Source organism: Papilio xuthus, unplaced genomic scaffold (genome assembly GCF_000836235.2).
Source record: "Papilio xuthus unplaced genomic scaffold, Pxut_1.1 DF825783.1, whole genome shotgun sequence".
NCBI classification, from domain to species: Eukaryota; Metazoa; Arthropoda; class Insecta; order Lepidoptera; family Papilionidae; genus Papilio; species Papilio xuthus.
In genome coordinates, this window is record NW_013532866.1 from 2,465,067 (window position 1) to 2,489,722 (window position 24,656).

Here is a 24,656-nt window from a genome sequence, read left to right on the forward strand (position 1 = left end):
TGGATATGTAGTGAGCTGATGTCTGAGCCCCTCGGTGTGGATATGTAGTGAGCTGATGATGTGTATAATGTAATCATATTTAATATTACTTTAATATGTATAAGTATATTAACTAATAGATAATTCTAATTTTAAAAAAATCTTTATTGAACAAAAAAAAAATATTTTTGGGGCTCTTTCTCCTGAACTAATCAAAATTGTGTTTCGGGAAACAACGCTTTCGTTTCTCTATTACCTAATTAAAGTTAAAATTACTAAACTTATTTTTAAATCAAATTAATCTTTATATATATAATTCTTCTGTGAGTGTGTATGTCACTGAACTTCTCTTAAACAACTGGACCGATTTTGATGAAATTTTTTTGTGTGTTCAAGGGGATCTGGGAATGGTTTAGAATCACAATTTTCATCAAATATTAACTTCATATTAATTTATTCAAATTAAAGACGTGTAGACAGGACAACGTCTGTTGGCTCCGCTAGTTTATATATAATAATTGGATATTTTGCAATGTAAAAGCTATAGTATCAGTAAACTTTAGTTATAAATATGTTACAGACAAATCTGCAAGTAGCAACCCCACCTCAAGAAAGGAAGCAGATGACGACTACAACACTCGCAGCAGCTGCTACAGAAACTGTTGGCAATGAGATATTTGATGCAGATTGCTTGAAACTTATCAACGAATACTTCTATGGTGTTAGGTTAGTACCTGGAAACTCCATTTCACATATTTTGTCTCTTTTAATTTCAATATAAATGAGAGGGAAGTATGATTTTCTACAAGGGCTTCAAAGTCAAATGACACTGAATGTGTTATGTTTGTGTGCTTTGGAAATTTACACGGACAAATACCCTTAGTGTACTTATATGGTAAAGAAGAATATGAATCACATGAGATGTCACTCGACAAAATCTGTTTAGATGTTTAGACTAAAGGTCACACAATGAGTATACATTTTTAGAGTAAAAGTTATTTTAGGTTATTTAAGCAAAAAAGTCTCTAAAAGAGGCCAAAACTTACGGCATTATTTATTTCTTCCAGACTCTTGAAGCTAATATTTCATGTTATATGCTTTTATTTTAAAATTCAATTAACATTGGTTGCAGAATATTCCCCGGTCAAGATCCCACTCATGTGTACATCGGCTGGGTGACCACGCAGTATCACCTTCATTCCAAGGACTTCAATCAAAATAAGGTGATGAAGTCATCTGTCATCATCACCGATGATTATGATAGAGTCATCGAAAGGTTAGTAAAATATTTGCTTTATTTAACCGGTTATTTAAATGTGTTTTAATATGTATTAGGAAACTAGTGCCCCGCTGCGGCTACGCCCGCCTATTACCCATTTTACCCACTTATTTTACGTCTGATAAGTCGCAGGTTTTAAACGTGAGTAAAAAAAGGTCGGTCGATCATACACCACTAATTTACTAATATGTCGTCGTGTCAGCAACTCACTGCTACACCTTATTCGTTATGTTGCAAGGAACAATTTTCTTGTAAGCGTAACACCGCGAAGTGCCCTGACTGTACGTAGACTTTAACCACGTGATATCTTCTACTCTAATTGTTAGAATAGTGTGATAAATCAAAGTTATATTTCTATGGTGTTTTTTTTTTATTTTCAGTGTGAACCGTCAGTCTTGCTACATGGTACGTGCAGATGAGCTGTACAACGAGGTGATGGCGGAGGCTACTGGTAAAGGCGCTTCACAAGGCATGTTCATAGGCTGCTCCGTGGACACCTCTACCGGAACTGTTGCCTTCACTTGTGAGGGCAAAGAAACTAGTATTAAATTTAAGGTATTTTTTGTTGCTTTTTGTTTATAGATGGTTGTTAGATTATGTTTCTGAATGAGTAATTTATTACTTATATGGTTATTACGTCCTATAGTAGAACGAACTATTGATAAATTTAGACATCTTTAAGATAGCCAAAAAATTAATTCCCCATGCCTATATTCATAATAATGTCAATCTTACTAACATTATAAATGCGTATGTTTGGATGTATAGGAGGATGGATGTTTGTTAAAAGGTATCTCCAGTGCGTTTACATGGATCTTGCTGAAATTTGTCATAGATGTAAAATATAGTGTGGAAGAAAACATTTGATGTGATTCGCGGGCGATATTTCCAGATGGAACCAGAAACGAAGCTGTTCCCGGCGATATTCGTGGAGGCGACATCGAAGGAGATCCTGCAGATCGAGCTGGGGCGGTCCTCCAGCAGCCTGCCGCTGAGCGCGGCCGTGCTGCCCACCAGCGACAAGCACGTCATACCGCAGTTCCCGCCTCGCCTCAAAGTGCAGTGCCTCAAGCCGCACCAGTGGGCGCGGGTAAGTCAACAGAACGCCCATATGTGTCTACCCCTTCGTCTAATCTACTTCCTCCTCCTATACTTTCTTAATAATAAAAGGAAAAGAGGAGTAAAATGACACTTCCAGCACTCATTAGACTGTACGCGGAGTTACTTGCACTTGAAGCGTGTGTTCAATTTGGTCGTTGTAACCAGGCATGGTGACCAAAGTCAAATTAATTTATGATACATTACTAACGCTTTCCTCTTAAAATCAAAGAAGTATAAGGTCATTGTCGTATTATAGTTGTCATGTTTTTTTATATCGTTTTCTCATGCTATTTCTTGAGCTTTGTCAATGTAGTTGTTTATCTATGGGAACCGAACTTTAGAGTTTATTTACACACGTCTACGCAATATACTTAAAAATTAAATGATATGTTTAAGCAGTAACTTCATGTTTCTTCATAGGTACCAAATCAATCGCTACAAGTGCACGCACTCAAACTGTCAGACATTCGCGGTTGGTCCATGCTCTGTGAAGATGCAGTCTCCATGTTGGCATTGCATATACCAGGTGAATATACATATTTTATTTAATAATTAGTGAAAATATCCGATTTTCTACTATTTATAAAGTCATATAATTATACTTAAAATTACTATACATTCCAACTAAAGGGCTCGGAGCCTAATCTAAGTCAGTGGTCAGCAATACTCAACCACGCTGGCCCTGTGCGTGTTGACTACACACATATCTTTGAATTTCTTCTCAGATATGTGCAGCATCACGATGTTTTCCTTCACCAAAAGAACGTCGGATGGAAATGTACATATGTAAATCGAACATTGGTACAGGACGGGATGCGAACCCAGGGCCTACAGAATACAAGTCAAGTACATTAATCCTGAGCCATTGACCCTCTAAGAATTTAATATTAAACATAAATTATCTTGAAATAACTGAAATGTTATTATACTAATAAAACAATTTACTCAACAGAGGAAGATCGGTGTATTGATATTCTGGAGCTAATAGAAATGGACAAACTGCTCAGTTTCCACTCACACACGCTCACGTTGTACGCGGCCTTGTGCTATCAGAGCAACTACAGGTGAGGAATTTTAGTACAAACTGGTTCCTTCAGAATCTTGCTAATATTATAAATGCAAAAGTTTAGATGGATGGATGTTAGAAGATATCTTTAAAATAACTCAACGGACCTTAATGAAATTTAACATAGATGTAGAACATAGTTTGGAAGAACACATAGGCTATTAAGATTTTTTAATAACTCGCTGATGGTGTCGCGGGAGACAGCTAGTATAGTAAAAATCATGCAATATCTTATCAATATTCCGGTTCCGGTAAACCTTTAGGTACATTTCTTCGTCTTGTGAATCTTTTTAATTTAATTCCCCCGTATCTTGTCTCTCTTTCGTATCTTCTGTGAAGCCCCTGGTATATTTGAAAATCACTTTGGTAATTTAAATATACTTCATTTTAACTTTAAATGTTTATATTTTCAGAGCAGCACACGCGTTATGTCAGCATGTCGATCAAAAACAACTTTTATATGCGATTCAATCCCAGTACATGTCTGGACCATTACGACAGGGATTCTATGATCTACTCATAGCTTTACATCTGGAATCTCATGCTACTACTATGTAAGTATTATATCATCAGTTCACACATATATATATATATATATATATATATATATATATATATATATATATATATATATATATATATATATATATATATATATACATGACATAAACTATCGTATATTTGAAACGTAAATATTGAACTAAACTACTTTAAAAATACAGAAATAAGTATTCATCATGTTGACATTTCGTAAGACGTTATAATAAATTAATTAGAAATTAACTCACGACCGTCCAGTGATGGCACCTACTATTTTTGGACCTATTGGGGCTCCATCAAGGCGGATGCTTATTTTGTTTTTGAAGATGGACCCTCTATGGGTCCAAAATTAGTCGATGCATTCACCAGACCATCATACGTGAGTTAAACCGTCCCTAACTTATTCTCTAATCGACTTAATTTAATATAAAACAGGAGAAAACCACAAAATTGTGACTTAAGTCTAAGTAGGAGCCATTGATGTATCTTCAATAACTGCCTCTTATATACAAAACTTATAATTATAATACGTTGTTATGTTAAGGGAGACATGTAAAAACGAGTTCGTGATCCCCCTGGGTCCGGAGCTGAAGGCGTTGTACGAGGAGGCGGACATGCGGCACAGTCTGCGCTCACTGCAGACTGAGAGTGTACGCCCACAGATGAACATGACTGATATATCGTAAGTACATAATATTGTGCCTAAAAAATAAAGAGCGTCGGTGGCTCAGGGGTTTAAGCACTTGACTTGTAATCTGCAGGTCCTGGGTTCGAATCCCGCCATGTACCAATGTGTTTTTCGATTATAACATATGTACATTTATCCGACGTTCATACGGTGAAGGAAAACATCGTGATTCAACCTGCACATATCTGAGAAAGAATTCAAAGATATGTGTGAAGTCCACCAACCCGCAGTGGGCCAGCGTGGTTAGGGTAGGGTAGGTAGGTGGATAGGGTAGGCTCCGAGCCCCTCGGTGGGGACGTATAGTGAGCTGATGATGTATATACATAACATTGTTGTCTCTATTTTGTACAACAAAAGGAAAGCGATGACAACAAAAATCATTACAATTTAAACTTATAGTGTTCCTACAAATACATAATACAATGAACTCTAAAACAACACTATTTAGTAATTAAAAAAGCAAATAACCCTACTAAATGTAACTTAATGACACTAAGGGGAATACGAATCGAATGACACCTCAATTGTCAAAATTGTTTGATTTGCTTAGACTACAAGATGCATCAGCAAAAAACTTTTCCCTTGTCAAACTGACATTCTAACGAACATTCTGTAGCTACTTTTAGATATTATTAGCTGTCGCCCGCGACTCCGTCCCCTCGGGATTAAAAATAGATGTTGGCCGATTCTCAGATGTACTCAATATGCTCACAAAATTTCATGAGAATCGGTAAAGCCGTTTCGGAGGAGTATGGGAACGAAAATTGTGACACAAGAATTTTATATATAAGATTAGGTAGAATCCTTTGACACGAAATTGCGCGCTTTCATTACAAAGTCAAGTGTCAGAATGATTAGTGAGGGGACATAAACATCCACATTTTAGTATGGCTAATGTAGAGCCGGTACACCGGCACACTGTCGGATTTTCTTCCTGTCACAAATATCTATATACTGCAATACGTATAGCATTCATGTTACAGCGGAGAATCTCTTATGGTACATATCTGATTATTTGTTCCCAGTGAGAAAATAACAGACATCAGCAATCTGTACTCGCCGTACTTCCCGTTGGAAGTGGTGCGGGAGTTCGTGATGCAAGCACTGGCAGATGCTGTCGACACCAACCAAGTACACAACAGAGATCCCGTTGGGGGCAGCAATGAGAACCTCTTCCTGTGAGTACTATAGGAATTACCATAAGAGTGAGAGAGATAACTAATGTATCGGAAGTTTACCCTCAAATGATATTAAATAAGGCCATTCGTACACAAGGCTACGCAATTGTTTGGTTGCGTCGTAAGAATCTCGTCGAGTCGTCTATTCGCTTAGTAGTGGAATAGCGACATTTCAACTGTACAGATTTGCTCCGCCATTTTGAAAATTCTAGCTAATTTTCTCATGACGTTGTTGGAAAACTTGCGAGGGACTGGTCTTCAGCGATGACAGAAATTTTGGCGACGCGCGCTGTATGCAAACTGACCGACATTGCATTGTTAAAGTCACTTAGCGACTTTATTGGCCGGGTTTCTGATGTTTACATTGCCTTAAGTACTTCTTTCTCTACTTTAGAAATGTATGTACCTGTTGACCCCCTTTACTCTCTTTATTGATTTTCCCAAGCTATTGATTATGTTTTTTTTTTCAGTCCCCTTATAAAGTTGGTGGATAGACTGCTTCTTGTGGGCATGATGCGTGACGAGGACGTGGAGAAGTTACTCATCATGATCAACCCTGAGACATGGGATCCCACGTTTGATAAAGGTAAGTCACAAAAACCCATTTGATGACTTAGTTATTGCAAAATAAAAAAATAGCCTATAAAATGTCTTGTGACTATGACCTACGCTTGTCATTTAAGGTAGGCTCCAAGCCTTTCACTGAACATTTTTAGTGAGCTGATGAGGATGATGATGCCCGATCAAAATCGGTTCCAGTCGTTTCAAAGAGTATCCAAACGAGGCCCTGCAAACAGACAGACAAAATTTAAAATTATTCTACGACAGGGTATTGTGGCATTGATGGGGGAGGCCTACGGCCAACAGTGGACAAATCCGGACTGACAATGATAAATATTTTTTTTCGATTTTACATACAGACAATCTAACATTATTAATATGTATAAAACTCACCAATATATGATCTTAAATAAAATTATCCCATATTATATCAGAGGGCAAAGACGAGCACCGCAAAGGACTACTGCACATGAAGATGGCGGAGGGAGCCAAGCTGCAGATGTGCTACTTGCTGCAGCATCTCAACGACATCCAGCTGCGTCACCGCGTTGAATCCACTATTGCCTTCGCACACGACTTTGTAGGCGATCTACAGACTGACCAGCTCAGGTACAGTCTCCATTACCAAATATACAAAAATATATTGCATATCCACGCTTATGACATTGGTTCTTATTGATTTGTGTTTATTCAATTTTATTAATTGTTACTTTCAGACGTTACACAGAGATCAAACAGTCAGATCTACCGAGTGCGGTGGCGGCCAAGAAGACGAGGGAATTCCGTTGCCCGCCCAGAGAGCAGATGAACGCTATTTTAAGTAAGCAGAATCATTTTCATAGAATTAAAATGTAATTTGTTAATAAAGAATCTGCTCAAAATTAATAAAAACTCAACCACGAGCTTCCAAAAATGTGATTTACTTGCTGTTAATTATACTACATGAATCTGTCACTTTTATATTTCCTTGTCTCTTCTTAGGTTTTAAACATATGGAAGAAGAAGACAAAGAGAACTGTCCATGCGGCGAAGACCTCATCGCCAGGATGAACGAGTTCCATGAAAGCCTCATGGTTCATATATCTTTGAACGCGCTGCAGGAACCTGATTCCCAGGTGAACTACATAAAATCATACAATCCTTGAGAGAAATAAAAAAAAACTTGCAGCAGCATCGCAATAATATTGCTCGTCTGGGTTCTTCTACATGAAAATCTCCGAAGTAGTTTAAAAATACAAAGATATTTTACTAAATTGTTATGTAAATATAATATATTTATAAAAGCATTATTTACTGTTAAAATTATCTCTATAATCGTGGGTTTCTGAGACACAAATCTACTTATAAAACATATTGTTATTTCTGTTTTATTAAAGATAGGGTCGACATGCTTTATACAGAGGTTTTGGTCTCAGAAAACAACAGTAAATATTATATTCAGTAATTTCCTTTTTACAGGAACCTACGGAACCAGAAACGAAGCCTGGAGCGTTCGGAAAATTGTACAATATTATTAATACAGTTAAAGAATTAGAAGATGAACCAAAGGTTAGTTTTTTTCACTGAATCGAATATTTTATAACACGTGTCCATCGTATTTCCTTTATGAATGATATCTTATGCTTAATTTTAGGCTATCGAAGAACCACCGAAGAAAACTCCAGAAGAAAAGTTCCGTAAAGTTCTGATACAAACAATTGTCAATTGGGCGGAGGAGTCACAGATTGAAACGCCCAAATTAGTCAGAGAAATGTTTAGGTAACGGACTTAATTTGACTTCTATTCCTTTGCATCTTTGAACCACTAAACGAATTTCACTCAATTTATACATTTCATCATCATCAGCTCCCGAAATGGAAGTAAACGTTAAGATAATAATCCCGATTCCCTTACCGTGGGTTTCAGAGACCAAAATCTCTGTATAAAATATATCTTCATTGTTGTAATTAACTTCGAGAAAACACAGATAACAATATGTTTTAAACGAAAATTATGGTCTCAGAAACCCGCGGTTAGTATGGTTTTAGTCAGAGAACATTTAATCACTTGAAATCTATATAAATCTTTTCTTTACCAGTCTGTTAGTCCGTCAGTACGACTCAATAGGAGAACTGATCCGAGCGTTGGAGAAGACGTACGTCATTAATGCGAAGACCAAACTGGACGTGGCCGAGATGTGGGTCGGTCTCAGTCAGATCAGAGCGCTGCTGCCTGTGCAGATGAGCCAGGAGGAGGAGGAACTAATGAGAAAGAGGCTATGGTAAGGAGACATCAAACATGTCAATAAGCATGTATGTCATTGATCCGATATCAATATTGACGCGGACTATACTTTAAAAAGGTGTTTTTTTAATAATATTTTATCAACCTACAGGAAATTGGTGAACAATCATACATTCTTCCAGCATCCAGACTTAATAAGGTAGGTTCAAACAATTTTTGTTAATCCATTAATTAGAAAATCACATCTTTCTAACATAAAATTGAGTACAATGTTAAAATGGTGCGATCATCTTTAAAGCCACGTCTTTAACCCTTTCGCTGCGGTTATTTCAATGTTGACTTATTATGTTAATTGTCAGAGTACTGCGCGTGCACGAGAACGTGATGGCTGTAATGATGAACACGTTGGGGCGACGTGCGCAGGCGCAGTCTGACGCGCAGCCCGCCAACCCGCCCGCTGCTGATGACACTAGCAAAGAGAAAGTAAGTATGCGTGCACAACTTCTGTATCAAGACGAAATATCTTGCAATAAGTATTTATCATATCAACTAGCTGTCGACCCCCGTCTCCGTCCGAGATTAAAAAATACTTAATTGTTTTCTTCTAGACTATGTTCTTTATCTATGACAAATTTCATCAAGATGTGTTGAGCCGTTCTGGAGATACCTTCTAACAAACATTCATCCATCTAAAACTATGATTTAATATTGTAGGATACTTCACACGAAATGGTGGTAGCTTGCTGTCGCTTCCTGTGCTACTTCTGCCGCACTGGACGACAGAACCAAAAAGCTATGTTCGACCACTTCGACTTCTTGCTGGAGAACTCCAACATCCTGCTGTCCAGACCCTCACTCAGAGGATCCACGCCGCTAGATGTCGCTTACTCCAGTTTGATGGAGAACACAGAACTTGCGCTGGCGTTGAGGTAAATATTGAATTTCCTCATATCCACTTTCCTTCCTTTGCTTTTCATATAAGAAAGTATAGAGGAGTTTACGCTTATGAAGGGGAAATATTCTGTTTCTGTACCTGGAGAGGTACAGAAATAGAATACAGAGAGGTGGAGTCCTCCGTCAAATAAAATGTACGCTTAAGCTAAATCTTTTAATTCTGGTAAAAACACTTTATATCTTATCGTTATATCTCACAAGATAAATAAAAAAAGTCAAATATCTGATCTTTGAATTTGTCTTCCCATGTTCACTTGTGACAACAAACATCAAATTTATAGGTAAATTGGTTTAGTCTTACGTTTTTGTACAATTGAATGTGTTTGTATGGCTTCAGAGAGCACTACTTGGAGAAGATCGCGGTGTACCTGTCTCGCTGCGGGCTGCAGAGCAACTCCGAGCTGGTGGAGAAAGGTTACCCAGACCTTGGCTGGGATCCTGTCGAGGGCGAGAGATATCTCGACTTCTTGAGATTCTGTGTCTGGGTAAGTTAACTAAAACGTCATCATCAGCAGCTCACTATACGTCCCCACCGAGGGACTTGGAGCCTACCCTGAGTTAAGCGATTAAGCCATAGTCAACCACTAGCTCAGTGCGGGTTGACTTCACCCATATCTTTGAATTTCTTCCCAGCTATGTGCAGCGACACGATGTTTTCCTTCAACGTAACAACGTGGGACCATATGTATCGCAAATCCAAAAACACATTTGTACATGGCAGGATTCGGTCCCAAATGCAGACAAGTCAAGGGCTTAATGAGCTTTTTTCTAAAACTTATACTACTTAAACCTTACTACTACTGAAAGTTGTTAATTAAAGCATACCTTTAATGTCTACTTTTCATACTAAATTCACAAAAAGAGGGACAATGTGTTTAGTAATAAATTAAGAAACTATAATATAAGATTTTATAATACTGATAGTTCACTCAAGGTTTTAGTTCCTAGATAGGTAAAGTAAACCTTTGTGTCAATTTTTTGAAAATGTCTCTATCCAGTAACAAACTGACAATTTTTTTTGTATCAGAAACTAATCTCTTTTAAATATCTGTTACTTAGGTAAATGGAGAAAGCGTAGAAGAGAACGCAAATCTAGTTATCCGTCTGCTGATCAGAAGACCGGAGTGCTTGGGGCCTGCACTCAGAGGAGAGGGTGAAGGTCTACTGAAGGCCATCGTAGACGCCAACAAGATGAGCGAGAGGATCGCTGATAGAAGGAAACTGAGAGACTTGGAGCAAGAGGGAGATATCAACGTAAGTTTTTATTAATTTTTAACTGTATGGTGTGAAATAAGAACATTTTTTTAATTTCCACTTTAAATTTTTAATTGATCCTTCAAGCCGTTGACGAAGTATAAATACACAAACTACAAGATTTTCAAATAAATCAAAGAGTATATAACAAGTACAATGCGTAAATTTTACAAGGTCAATAAAGAAATATAATTTATCTAGCGTTTGCTCATGACTCCGTCTGTGCGGAATTAAGACAAAACTTAATTAGTGGCCTTTGTATCCAGACTATGTTCTATATCTATGACAAACATCCATCCATCGAAACATTCACATTTATAATATTAGTAAGATAAAAACATTGTTTACAGTTCAGTCATCCACTGCCGGAGTCAGATGACGATGAGGACTACATAGACACCGGGGCCGCCATACTTAACTTCTACTGCACATTGGTTGACCTGCTGGGTCGATGTGCACCTGATGCTTCTGTTATAGCTCTTGTTAGTTAATAATACCAGTTTATTATACATATTATGTCATCATCAACCTTCCCTTATCCCTACAGAGGGTCATGTACTCCTCCATACATCTCTATCACCTGTCATATCTGAATCTACCCCCTTACGCATATCTTTCACACAATCCATCCATATATTCTTTGGTCTTCTACCTTTGTAGCCATCCACATTCAATTTCATTACTTTTTTGTTTATATCATCATCCCATAGCTTAACACGTCCAAGCCACGCTAACTCCTCAATTTTTCTATCACTGACGCTACTTTTAAACTTCCTTTCAAACTTTTAAACAAGAATGATTTTATGTATCGCTAATGTTGTTCCTAGGGTAAGAACGAGTCTCTCCGTGCGCGTGCTATCTTGCGTTCTTTAGTACCGCTGGAAGACCTGCAGGGCGTGCTCAGTCTAAGGTTTACGTTGAACAATCCAGCTGCTGGAGAGGAACGTCCCAAGTCCGGTAAGATCCTACTTATGTTTGGAACATAATTTATTGTTTTCATCTTACTGTTTGAAAGTAATTCATCATCAGCTCACTATACGTCCCCACTGAGGGACTCTGAGCCTACCCTAAGTTACTAGGTCATAGTCAACCACGCTGATCCAGTGTGTCGACTAAACACATATCTTTGAATTTCTTCTCAGATATGTGCAGCATCACGATGTTTTCCTTCACCGTAACAACGGATAAATGTACAGATGTAAATCGAACATATTGGTACATGACTGGATTCGAACCCAGGACTCGCAGACAAGTGAAAGATCCAACGACACTCCCGACTATTAACTATGATTATGTTATATCTATTAAGTAAACTGTCATGGAATAAATTTTACAGAAAAACAATAACTTTTATTTTCTTGTTTGTTTTAGACATGCCCTCCGGTCTTATCCCTGGACACAAGCAAAGCGTCGGTTTATTCTTGGAGCGTGTCTACGGCATTGAAACTCAAGAGTTGTTCTATCGTCTTCTAGAAGAAGCCTTCTTACCTGACTTGAGAGCTGCTACCATGTTGGATAGAGTGAGTTGTTTATACTATTTTCTTAGTTTAGTTAGTTCTAGTTACAAAAGAAATTACCTTTCATGCATGTTTGCATGTAACTGAAATTTGTATGCTAAGATAGACGTGTGGTGTGACAAGAAGGGATAAAGTTAAGAACATGTATATTAGAGGAAATTTGAAAGTAGTGTCAGTAATCCAGAAACCGCGGAGCAGGTTAGCGTGGCTTGGACATGTTATGCGGAGAGATGATGATATAAACAAAAAAGTAATGAGATTGAATGTGGATGTATACAAAGGTAGAACACCAAAGAATTTGTGGATGGATTGTGTGAAAGAGGATATGCTTAAGAAAGGGGTGAATTCAGATATGACGGCTGATAGAGATGTATGGAGGAGTACATACTGTGCCGACCCTTGGAATTTTAATAAATCTCTTAGTATAAGTTATTTTTTAAATGTGTAGAAACAGTAAAAACTACAGTCTAGTAATGCCAAACATTTGTAACAGAACGACGGGTGCGAGTCAGACATGGCGCTGTCAATGAACCGGTACATCGGCAACAGCATCCTGCCGCTGCTCATCAAACACGCCAACTTCTACAACGAGGCGGAGAACTACGCCAGTCTGCTGGACGCCACTCTGCATACTGTCTACAGGTACTGCATATTTTACTAATATTATAACTGCAAATGATTGTTTCTATGTATATCCAGAAGGGCTGAACAGATATTGCTGAAATTTAGCATAGATGTAGAACAAAGCCTGGAAAAACACATAGACTACTATTTTTTTTCTTGACAAAAGTGTGGACTGATTTAAATAACGACGATATTAAAATGTAAAATAAACAAGAAAGATATTAGTGGATTTTCCTAATGAGAGATTTCATGGGAAGGGAAAATATTTTCTTTCTGTGCTTCCCCTCAATCAGTTAAAGGTAGGCACCGCATATGCAATTGCGTATATCTATGTTCAACGGTCGCTCGCTCTTTTGCCACCCACCTTTTGATATAAAAAACGACAATAATTTGTAACAATTTAATTACGTAAAACTAATTTTCTAGATCGATTCAGTTTCAAAATGTGATACGTATGCATTATATTTCAGATTATCAAAGAACCGTATGCTGACGAAAGGTCAGAGGGAGGCGGTGTCAGACTTCCTGGTAGCGCTGACATCCGCGATGCAGCCCTCCATGCTGCTCAAACTGCTGCGCAAACTCACCGTCGACGTCTCCCGCCTCTCTGAGTACACTACTGTTGCACTTAGGGTATGTTTAACTGATATTAGGTCATTTCAATGTATATAATCAGCAGGGATGAATTTTGGGACACTGTTTATTTTTGCAATTGATTAAAATAATATTAGAAAAATATTTTCTTCATAAAGAAATAATAGGTATCCGATTATTATATTTTTTTTCGAAATTTTCATAAAAATGAAAAAAAAAATGATATGAAGTAACGTCACAGTCAGGAATTTGATTATATTCCGTATACATAAGTTACAGCCGCACATTTAAAAGTTACATAACCAGTCTTTTAGTATAATACCACATCGACGTTAAGGAACACTTAGTTGTCATATAATAACTCTGAGTGAGGCAGGAAACAGATTATAGACACTGAATAGGGCAGGAAAACCGTTTAAAGACTCTGAGTTTGGCAGGAGACTGTTTAAAGATACTGAGTTTGTCAGGAAATTGTTCAATTGACGACGTAACTCCGCAGTTGCTGACGCTGCATTACGAGCGTTGCGCGAAATACTACGGCAGTACTGGCGGGCAGGGAGTGTACGGTGCATCATCAGACGAGGAGAAACGGCTCACCATGATGCTCTTCTCCAATATCTTCGACTCCCTCAGCAAGATGGATTATGAACCGGAGTTATTCGGGAAAGCGCTGCCATGTCTCATTGCCATCGGTCAGTATGTGTTGACACATCTTGTTGTCTCTGTTTTTTGTATAGAAGATGAAAAGGATGTCAATCTCGAAACCTATCCGACTGGTATAAGCTGGCTATTTTGTATTTAGAAGTAGTAAAGTTGCCAACTAAGTTATAAAAACGATGGCTCCTACGGAGACTATTGTAAGTCATAATTTCGCGATTTATACACTTCGAACAATGTTGTTTTATAGTCTTAAATTAACTTGATAATATTATTTGTGTAATTTCTGTTTTGTCTTGCAAAAGCGTGACAGATAATTTACTTCAGAGTCATAATTTAAATTTAAACAAGTGTCTCTTTCCATATGAAAATAAGTAAATAGATTTTGTATTGTCATAGGTTGTGCCCTGCCACCTGATTATTCATTGTCGAAGAATTATGATGATGAATTCTACGGAAAGGAAAATCAAGCCACGGGTAAGAAAAAATAATTAAAATTACAAACATTCTAACAGTATATTTGGACTCTCGCGTATCCAGGTACTAAGTTGGACTGTATTATGTATTTTGATATAAGCAGGAGCAGACAATCCGCAGTACGACCCGCAACCCATCAACACGTCTTCAGTAGCACTCAACAACGACCTCAACACTATCGTGCAGAAGTTCTCCGAACATTACCACGATGCCTGGGCCTCTAGGTAACTGTTACAATTGTATTGCTATCTCGCATATTCTCTTTCACAAAACAGAGACAACATGTGTACTATTACTATAGACAAAGCCCACTGTTATATGAAAATAATTTACTCCAGTAACCCAGTGTATGCAAAAATTACTGACTTGTTCAGCACAGTCCTGACCTCTGAACTCTTGTATATCATCATCGGTGAAAGTGTTTAAATAAAATAAAATTTGTCTAAATAGTTCAATGATATTAATTAATTCATTTATATAGGAAAATCGAGAATGGTTGGGTGTACGGTGAATCTTGGTCTGACAGTCAGAAGACGCATCCCCGTCTCAAGCCATACAACATGCTGAATGACTATGTAAGTTATTTAACTTGAATATGAGTAGGGATTTTCATTCCAAAATATTCATACTAAAACGTATTATCTTTTAAATTCTCTCTAAAGAAGAAACTAATATCAAATATTTTTCGTCTCAAAACTCCTTTTTTTTTTCCTTACCAGACATGCCTATCCCATAGTGCCTTTCCTTATAATTTATATATAAACGGGCTGGCATAATCGTACCGCCGCGAATGAAACCGGGTCTGATAAAATTATAAAATTCGAGGTACAGAACCCTAAAAATGGACATATGTGTACTATTTTTATCCTACTGACCCATAGCGTAATGTTATTCGACGTATATATGTTTTATGTATTTAGTTTTAGTATGTATGATAATTCCATTGTGATCTCTAGTCTAAACAACTGAACTGATTTTGATGTTGGATTTATATGAAATAATATTTTATTCAATGGAAACCTACATTTTACAGGAAAAAGAACGTTACAAAGAACCAGTGAGGGAATCTCTGAAGGCGTTGTTGGCTATCGGTTGGTCTGTGGAGCATTCTGAAGTTGATATACCAAGTACTAATCGCAGCTCTATGCGACGACAGTCAAAGTCGGGAGGCGTAAGTGTAGCTTATTTATTATTTATATTTATGTGTTAAAAATATTATATGTTTGTTACTTACTTGAATATGTTGTTTAGGAGTGAAATTATTTAATAATTTTTTAAACATAAACATTTACTTAATTTAACATAAGTATATTTCTTAAAGAAAACGAAAGATACGTAAAATAGTTAATAATTATTTATAGTTATGAAATTTTCTAATTATTGACTTGTTTCATTGTTCATGCGATCAGGAGGTGGATATCGAGATTGAAGTGGTATTCAAATTTTCTTTCTATTAGTTTTACATTTAGAAAGTAAATACCATGTTTTATTATATTAAGTTAAATAAATTAGAATCTACTTCCTATTTATTATAGGATAAATTTAATTTAGTTTAAGACACATGTATTATTGTGAAAAAGTATATAAATTTACTCTTATTATTCTTGAGAAGGAAATAAGTACAGTCAAACCAGGATAAGCGAGATTCTAAGGAACTATGATATTTTGCTCGCTTACAGTGGCTTGTCTCTTGCTCGAGTTTCTCGCTTATCCCGGTTGGACTTTAGTTGGCACTATTTAGAAAAACCTGCAATCAATACTTTAGTCCTTCTTATTGTTGCATAGGCAAACATTTTGATATTCCAGAAATATACCTGAAAAGTACCAGGGTAACATAGGAATGATAGTGTCTAATTTAAATGTTTCATGTATCCCCCCTTTATAGTGAAAATGTTCCAAAAACAGAACGTATTATCACTGTGTTTAATAAATCCAATTGTCACGGAAATTCTGCGTTACAATGTCACTGAATTTTTGTGTTACAATGTCACTTAATTGTGTTACAGCCTAATTTTATCATTAAATCGGTGCTATAGAAACTTTTCGTTCTTACACATTTATCCGTTTGGTTACCAAAAGTAGATGTTAAAGTCAATTTCTCTTGTAAATCTATACTAAGAGTTCTATTCGCTGCAAATTAACGGTAATACTAAATTTAATAACATTTTTGTATAGCGCCGATTTATAGATTTTGTATCCTTTAAATAGTTTTGTTAACCTGAATGTTGTTTCATATTCCCGCATCTCATACACAACAGCGAGCGCCTGATATTATTGTAAGTATACACAATCATGTAACATTGCTATTTTATTTCATGCGTAACCGAGAATATAAAAATTCTGGCATGAAGACACTTCAAGCGTCTTGTTCATTACATTACTTCATAATTACAAATATGTTGAGATTTGTTATATTCCTGGTTAAGCTATGAATTAATTAAAATTCCACATTTCTAAATGTCTAATGCTCATGATATTCCCTGTTTTTATATGTGAATTGTTTAAATAAAGACGATTTTTTTGTATATAACAAATTTCATAATTTAGTAATGTTTACTACATTATCGATAAATGTATAGTATTCAATCTTATTATAAGGCTAAGCCCAAATTTTGTGCTTTTAATTTACATATATTGTAACTTAATTATCTTGAAGTATTAAAATCTTTCATATCTTACATATTCTTCCCTACTTTCATAAATATATCAGGGATGAGTTTACACTATTAACAATGTAATAATCACTAAGATAACTTATAAATTCACAGACGGATTCCGCAACACCATTCAACTATAATCCCCAACCAGTAGACATGACCAACTTGACGTTATCCCGAGAGATGCAGAACATGGCGGAGAGGCTGGCTGAGAACGCACACGACATCTGGGCTAAGAAGAAGAAAGAAGAATTAGTTGTTAATGGAGGTAAGAGTATAGTTCGACAAACATATCTCACCCGGTCAGAGGCGTTGCGAAGATAATTTTGTTAGAAAATATTATATAAAACCTACTTGGAAGAAAATTAAATTAGATTTAATTAATGCCATGTCTGATTTATTAGTAGGCTTTGGTAAAATCGTCGTCTTTTTTCATACTTATGACCATCATATTATCTGAATATACTCTCTTCCACATAATTCATCCATACATTCTCGTTGTTCTATCAAGAAAGTATGGATAGATTATGGTGCTTATTTTTTTATAAAGTCACAAAATAGCGTAGTTTTTACGCATAATATCCTATTTTAAAATGCAATTTAATATAATTCCAGGCGGCATACATCCTCAGTTAGTACCCTACGATTTACTGACAGACAAAGAGAAGAAGAAAGATCGAGAACGTTCTCAAGAGTTCCTCAAATATCTACAATATCAAGGCTACAAACTCCATAGACCAAGTAAAGCAACACAAAGTGATACAGAACAGACCACTACGGGGGTGGCAATAGAGCTCAGATTTGCGTACTCGTTGCTTGAAAAACTTATCCAATACATTGATAGAGCTACTATTAATATGAAGTTATTGAAACCGTCTACAACATTCAGTAGAAGACCAAGCTTTAAGACTAGTACTAGAGATATTAAATTCTTTTCTAAGGTAATTATAAATTAACAATTTTTTAATATATGACATTGTCACTAATTCCTATAAATGGATAGGCGACTTTGAAATACTTTTACAGCGTTCCGATTCAAACGCGCTTGTTGATGTTACGTAACAGTTAATCTTATATCTTAAAATGAGCAATTCTTGTATATATATAATTGGAATCTCGGAACCGGCTCCAATGATTTTCATAAAATTTAGTATATAGGGGGTATCGGGGGCGATAAATCGATCTAGCTAGGAATCATTTTTAGAAAATGTCATTTTATTCATGTTTTATCGATAATCAACTTAAACATAAACTTAACTTTCTCTATCGGTAAGATCGTAAAATATTATTCATATTTCATCATTTTATTAGTAATTCATACTTTCCAAAAAACACAATTTAAAAAAAAATACCGAGCAAAGCTCGGTCATCCAGGTACTTATAATTAAGTACGCACAAAATAATACATCGCATAGCCAATCCATTTATAGAGGTTAGTGGACCTACTAATTATTTTTTTATTCTGTACCAAATATTCTCCATTTTCTTTTTACTAGAAATACACTAACGTAACTCCCTAACCTACAATGTAGTAGCAAATATTTTTTTCCATACATTTCTTTCTAACCTAATCTCTCACAATGCAAATCTCTAGTTTTTCCATACAATAGTGTTATTTGATATATTTCTTTATCTTTGTACTATTTTAATATATTACAAGCCACTCAAATCGGAAATAAAATATTTCAAGAAGGTATTTTCTAACATATTTATACTATTCATACTAATTTGCTTTTGTATTTTTAATGCAATGAAACAATGAAAGTTGAACTATCAGTGAGTTTCTGAGAATAAACTGTCTAAATAAATTTGTCTGTTTTGTCAAATATAATGACTGGAATGACAATGTGTCTTATATAGAGATTTTGGTCTCGGAAACCCACTGTAAGTCATTGTAGCGTCAGTGTTAGAAAATATAGAACAGTTTTAATTAGTGTTAAATGTAATCTTTAATATTACACTACAGTTAGCAATATTTTTTATTACAAACTAGCTGTCGCCCGCAACTTCGTCCGCGCGTAAATAAAAAAAAAATAGTAGCTTATGTGTTCTTCCAGACTATGTTCTAAATCTGTTCCAAATTTCAGCAAGATCCATGCAACCGTTTTAGGGGGTTAGACAAAGTACATTCGCTTCAAAACGATTCCATAAGGAACTACAAAAATGTATAGAACTGACAATAACTTCCGATAAGTCACGTGATTGTCGTGCGTCAGTTCCATACATTTTTGAAGTTCGCTGTGGAATCGTTTTGAAGCGATTGCACCTTGTCTAACGCCGCTGGAGATACCTTCTGACAAACATCCATCCAAACATTCGCATTTATAATATTAGTAAGATTGATTAATTAGAAGATTCAGCGGAAATTATTTTTTTTAGCTTTTGTGTGCATGATGTTTAAAGGCCTGTTTCCACTCATATTCTACTTCATTGAGATTTCAAACAGGACCATGAAATAAAAAGAAATTGCGTTATTAAAGTGCCACGCGCCATTTTTATAATTATGTCAAACTGCTTATTGCCATAATAAAAAAATAGTTTGGTGGTGTTGCCATTAATTATGCATTTTTATATTGTTTATTTATAGGTTGTACTGCCGTTAATGGAGAAATATTTCTCTACGCATCGTAACTACTTCATAGCTGTAGCGACAGCGACCAACAATGTGGGCGCGGCCAGTCTTAAGGAAAAAGAAATGGTTGCAGCGTTGTTCTGTAAACTGGCCAGTCTTTTGAGATCACGGTACGATTTTTTTTAATAAATGACGTCACTAATATTTGTTTGAATTTAAGAAAAAAACTCAATAAGTAGCCTACGTGTTCTTCCATACTATGTTCTATATGTATGCCAAACATCAGCGAGATTTATGCATCCGTTCCAGAGATAACTTCAAACAAATCATTATCCATCCATCCATCCAAACATTCGCATTTATATTAGTAAGATTATCTTATATAAAAAATTCTCGTGTCACAATTTTCGTTCCCATACTCCTCCGACGCTTGACAGATTCTCATGAAATTTTGTGAGCATATTGAGTAGGTCTGAGAATCGGCCAACATATAATTTTAATACAGCGCGGGCGCATCCGAGTCGCGGGCGACAGCTAGTTATGAAATAATATTTTGTTTTCCAGTTTGGCAGCATTCGGTCCGGACGTTCGTATCACAGTGCGTTGTCTACAAGTACTGGTCAAAGGCATCGATGCGAAGTCTCTCGTCAAGAACTGTCCTGAATTCATCCGAACTTCGATGCTCACATTCTTTAATAACGTGGCCGACGATCTTGGACATACGATATTGAATTTACAAGAGGTAAGGATGAATATGAGAGCGTCGGTGGCTCAGATATCAAGCACTTGACTTGCAATCTGCAGGTCGTGGGTTCGAATCCCGCCATGTACCAATGTGTTTTTCGATTATAACATATGTACATTTATCCGACGTTCATACGGTGAAGGAAAACATCGTGATGCAACCTGCACATATCTGAGAAGAAATTCAAAAGATATGTGTGAAGTCAACTAACCCGCACTTGGCCAGCGTGGTTGACTATGACCTAATCACCCTTAACTTAGGATGATAATTAATAAATATCTCCAACTAAATAGACTCGAAAGTGTGAAGAATATTTGACAATACAACTAAAGTTCTCTGACAGTACAAAATTATGATTTGCCTTTCTATCTTTTATAATTGTGATTGTAAAAGTGACTTGTCCGCTCTGAACTTCGTCCAAGCGCATGCCACAGTGTAGCGTACAGGCATACGAGGACACACATGATCTAGAGCGTCCGAGATATTTGAAACGATGTATACTAGTTGTATTTATTGTATTTTGTATATTTTTTACAGGGTAAATACGCGCATCTCCGCGGCACGCACCTGAAGACTTCCACATCTCTGGGGTATATCAACGGCGTGCTCCTCCCCGTCCTCACCGCCATGTTTGACCACCTCGCCAACTGCGAGTACGGAGCTGATCTACTGCGTAAGTCTAGCTCACTCTCACACTCTATCTATATCTATACTTAATATTATAAAGCGGAAGAGTTTGTTTGTTTAAACGCGTTAATCTCTGGAACTACTGGACCGATTTGAAAAATTATTTTTTTCTTGGATAGTCCATTTATAGAGGAAGGCTTTAGGCTATATAACATTACGCTGCAACCGATCGGTTTTTTTTTAATTCCGCGCGGACAGAGTCGCGGGAAACGGCTAGTTTATTATATATCTGGAAGTAGAACTAGTAAAAAATACTTCGTCCTAACCTGTTCTAAAACTACACATATAAAAAACATTGAAAACCAAATCTTTTCCTATCAGTTTATTTATTAATGAACTAATCAGAGTCACTTTCCTCGTCTTCTTCATCACTGGAATCGCTGGAATCGCTGGAATCATCACTGGATTTCGATACATCAAACACAGTAGCACATGACTTCTTACAGTCCTTCTTGAAAGACTTTATCTGCTTTTTCTTACATTTATGGTCTGCGCATGTTTCACTAAAAGATATTATGTAAGGGAAAATTATAATTAAATTAGAATACTAATATAAAAACGTATAAAACACTGACGTATGTTCGTCCGGTGGCGGCACCGACTAGTTTCGAGCCCATCGGGGGCCGTTCATCATGGTGAGTCGGACTGGTATTATTTCGCGGACAAGACCCGTCTCTCACTCACAAGCCGACGATGGGCTCGAAACTAGTCGGTGCTGCCACTAGACGAGGGTATTTTAGACGTTTTTAGGGTTCCCCGTATCGCGAAAGGAAAAAACCGGAACCCTTATAGGATCTCTTTGTTGTCTCTGTCTCTCTATTAAGACGCTTTTTCTCAGGATCTTATAAATTCATGATTGTCTCACGAAAGTTTGAAAATATAATAATGAATTCATATAGTTAAAGGAATAACTAACAGAAACTAGTAAGTTATGTAGATAAGAGATATGTCACATAACCGGAGAAACCTACGGGAAACCTTTGATGCGGAATATGACGCAAAAGACATGACAAGACAACTTTAGACCAATAAAGTTAACGGACCCGGTGACATCAAACTAAGAGCCAATAGCCTAATGATTAAGGATACGGATTGCCGATCAGATGGTCATGAATTCGAAGTCATTCGACTATTGTCGTAAACCATATCACAAGCTTTGCTTAATTGGAATGTTATAAGAAATATTAGTATATTAACAAAACTCTGCTAATATTAATTAAAAAAAAAAACTTTTTTATTAATGTCAAAATATCACAAGATCCTTGTCATATGTCATTAAATTTTCTAAGTAAGTTTAAAATATTCTATGATAGAACTAATAACAATATCACAATAGCAGCCTCCTTACCGGCTCAGATAAGCCTGTCGAACTATACAATCTGACAAAGATCTTTTGACAGTTTTTGACATTGAAAGAGGGGAGCCTGTACTAAATTAGTCGCACTATCCATGGATTTCTGAGACCAAAATCGCTGTGTTCAACATTGTGCTTGACAAAACAGAGGTAACATATATTTAAAATTAGGATTTTTGTCTCAGAAACTTATATGTTTTTACGTTGTAACACCGCATGTACCGTTCATGTGGCATCTCCTTAAAACTAAAATAGACTATAGATCAGTATTTCCCAAAGTGAGCGACAACGCCCCCTTGTGGGCGCTGCAGGTCTCAAGTTGCGGGTTATAGTAAAAGTTTCCTTTACAATTCTCAGTTAATATACATATATAGGTCACAATAATTAATTAATTTAATTTGAAGTTATAGTGGTTTTTAAATATGTTAAAATATGGGGGCGCTAAAAAAATATTTATTCTCAAAGTGGGCAGTAGACAAAATAAGTTTGGGAACCACTGGTTTAGATGAATAACTTACGTTATAGCAACATTGCATGCGTTATTGCACTTCTTGGCTACAGCCTTTTTACAAGCCTTGTCGTATTTATCGCGCAGTACGTTCACATTTCTGTATCCAATGGTTTTTGACTTCATAGTACTTAATAATTCCTCGATTGAAAGGGGATATGAATCATTCTATAAAATATATTTAATTTAACTTTTATATACTCTCCGTCGACCGCGAATTCGTCCGCGCGGGATTAAAAAAACATTAGTAGACTATGTATTCTTCCACACTATGTTCTATATGTATACCACATTTCATCGAGATCAGTTCCGGTGACACTTGCAAACAAATATCCATCCATCGATTCATCTACATATTTGCAAGTAGTTCCTTACCGCGAACAATTCTTTTACCATTCATATAGAATCGTCTTAAATCTATGATATTAAATAAAATATTAAAAACGAATAATTAACTAAAATATATTATTAAAAGGAGTCCCTTTAGGCAAAGTTCCGAAGATCATTGAATACAACTGATTTTAAATTTACATATGTACATTTATCTGACGTTCTTACGGTGAAGGAAAACATTGTGATGCTGCACATATCTTAAAAGAAATTCAAAGATATGTGTGAAGTCAACCAACCCGCACTTGCCCAGCGTGGTTGACTATGGCCAAGTCATGTAACTTAGGGTAAGCTCCGAGCCCCTCAGTGGGGACGTATAGTGAGCTGATGATGATATTAATAACTCAATAAAATATGAACTAGTTACCTCTTCGTCTTCACAGCCTAAGTTCAAATCGACGACGGTTCTTGTCAACCGAGGCGGTTTTTCTGAAACATTAAAATACATAAAATATGCATTTAACCATCCCTCAATATTAAAAGAGCATACTTTAGTTGAAGACTTTATTATTAATCCAAATTACAAATCTTTACCAAAATAATCCCGTTAAAAAATTTATTTATCAGTCATTACAAGATTTTCTTTATTAAATACTAAATTAAACTTTAAAAAAAACTTAATAAGTAGCCTAAGTGTTGTTTCTGACTATGTTCTACATCTATGAAAAATTTCTACAAGATCCGTTCAGCAGCTTTGAAGATATGCGCTCAAACATATACCCATCCATCTAAAAATTGGAATTTATAATATTAGCAAGATTATTTATTACCTGCGTGATTGACATATATAACAGCCGATATATTTCTTTTGCTTCCTATTTTACCGTGTTCGTCCCAAAATTCAGCAATGCAAGCTTTTTTACTATTTGCTTTGAACGTCTTTTTGAAATTACTCTTGCAATTGTAAGTTGCACACGTTGCTTTTGTACAATCTTTTAATGCCTGTAGGATTATAATTATTACGCCTATTCGTATTATTATATTGCATTATCTTAATCTTAATTAAGTATTAAAATTTTATTTGAAATACAGTCAAAACGCGAGATATTTT

At 36.1% G+C, this 24,656-nt stretch overlaps 1 protein-coding gene across 2 annotated transcripts in view; it reads left to right on the plus strand.

The window, feature by feature from the left end:
* RyR (Ryanodine receptor) overlaps positions 1-24,656 on the plus strand; it is a 102,837-nt gene that overhangs the window by 37,954 nt on the left and 40,227 nt on the right. For both annotated transcript variants that reach the window (XM_013323039.1, XM_013323040.1), the window contains exons 37-73: positions 560-705; positions 1,112-1,255; positions 1,639-1,813; positions 2,151-2,348; positions 2,780-2,885; positions 3,312-3,423; positions 3,839-3,979; positions 4,510-4,647; positions 5,679-5,831; positions 6,302-6,417; positions 6,827-7,001; positions 7,109-7,212; positions 7,374-7,507; positions 7,851-7,940; positions 8,026-8,150; positions 8,470-8,652; positions 8,767-8,814; positions 8,975-9,098; positions 9,330-9,544; positions 9,907-10,054; positions 10,629-10,823; positions 11,174-11,305; positions 11,651-11,780; positions 12,195-12,343; positions 12,834-12,982; positions 13,435-13,597; positions 14,058-14,250; positions 14,615-14,692; positions 14,796-14,916; positions 15,174-15,267; positions 15,726-15,863; positions 16,951-16,968; positions 17,461-17,617; positions 17,965-18,290; positions 19,937-20,091; positions 20,486-20,663; positions 21,204-21,247. In XM_013323039.1, coding sequence (XP_013178493.1) covers positions 560-705; positions 1,112-1,255; positions 1,639-1,813; positions 2,151-2,348; positions 2,780-2,885; positions 3,312-3,423; positions 3,839-3,979; positions 4,510-4,647; positions 5,679-5,831; positions 6,302-6,417; positions 6,827-7,001; positions 7,109-7,212; positions 7,374-7,507; positions 7,851-7,940; positions 8,026-8,150; positions 8,470-8,652; positions 8,767-8,814; positions 8,975-9,098; positions 9,330-9,544; positions 9,907-10,054; positions 10,629-10,823; positions 11,174-11,305; positions 11,651-11,780; positions 12,195-12,343; positions 12,834-12,982; positions 13,435-13,597; positions 14,058-14,250; positions 14,615-14,692; positions 14,796-14,916; positions 15,174-15,267; positions 15,726-15,863; positions 16,951-16,968; positions 17,461-17,617; positions 17,965-18,290; positions 19,937-20,091; positions 20,486-20,663; positions 21,204-21,247 — 5,195 coding nt within the window. The remainder of the gene's footprint in view (positions 1-559; positions 706-1,111; positions 1,256-1,638; positions 1,814-2,150; positions 2,349-2,779; positions 2,886-3,311; positions 3,424-3,838; positions 3,980-4,509; positions 4,648-5,678; positions 5,832-6,301; positions 6,418-6,826; positions 7,002-7,108; positions 7,213-7,373; positions 7,508-7,850; positions 7,941-8,025; positions 8,151-8,469; positions 8,653-8,766; positions 8,815-8,974; positions 9,099-9,329; positions 9,545-9,906; positions 10,055-10,628; positions 10,824-11,173; positions 11,306-11,650; positions 11,781-12,194; positions 12,344-12,833; positions 12,983-13,434; positions 13,598-14,057; positions 14,251-14,614; positions 14,693-14,795; positions 14,917-15,173; positions 15,268-15,725; positions 15,864-16,950; positions 16,969-17,460; positions 17,618-17,964; positions 18,291-19,936; positions 20,092-20,485; positions 20,664-21,203; positions 21,248-24,656) is intronic.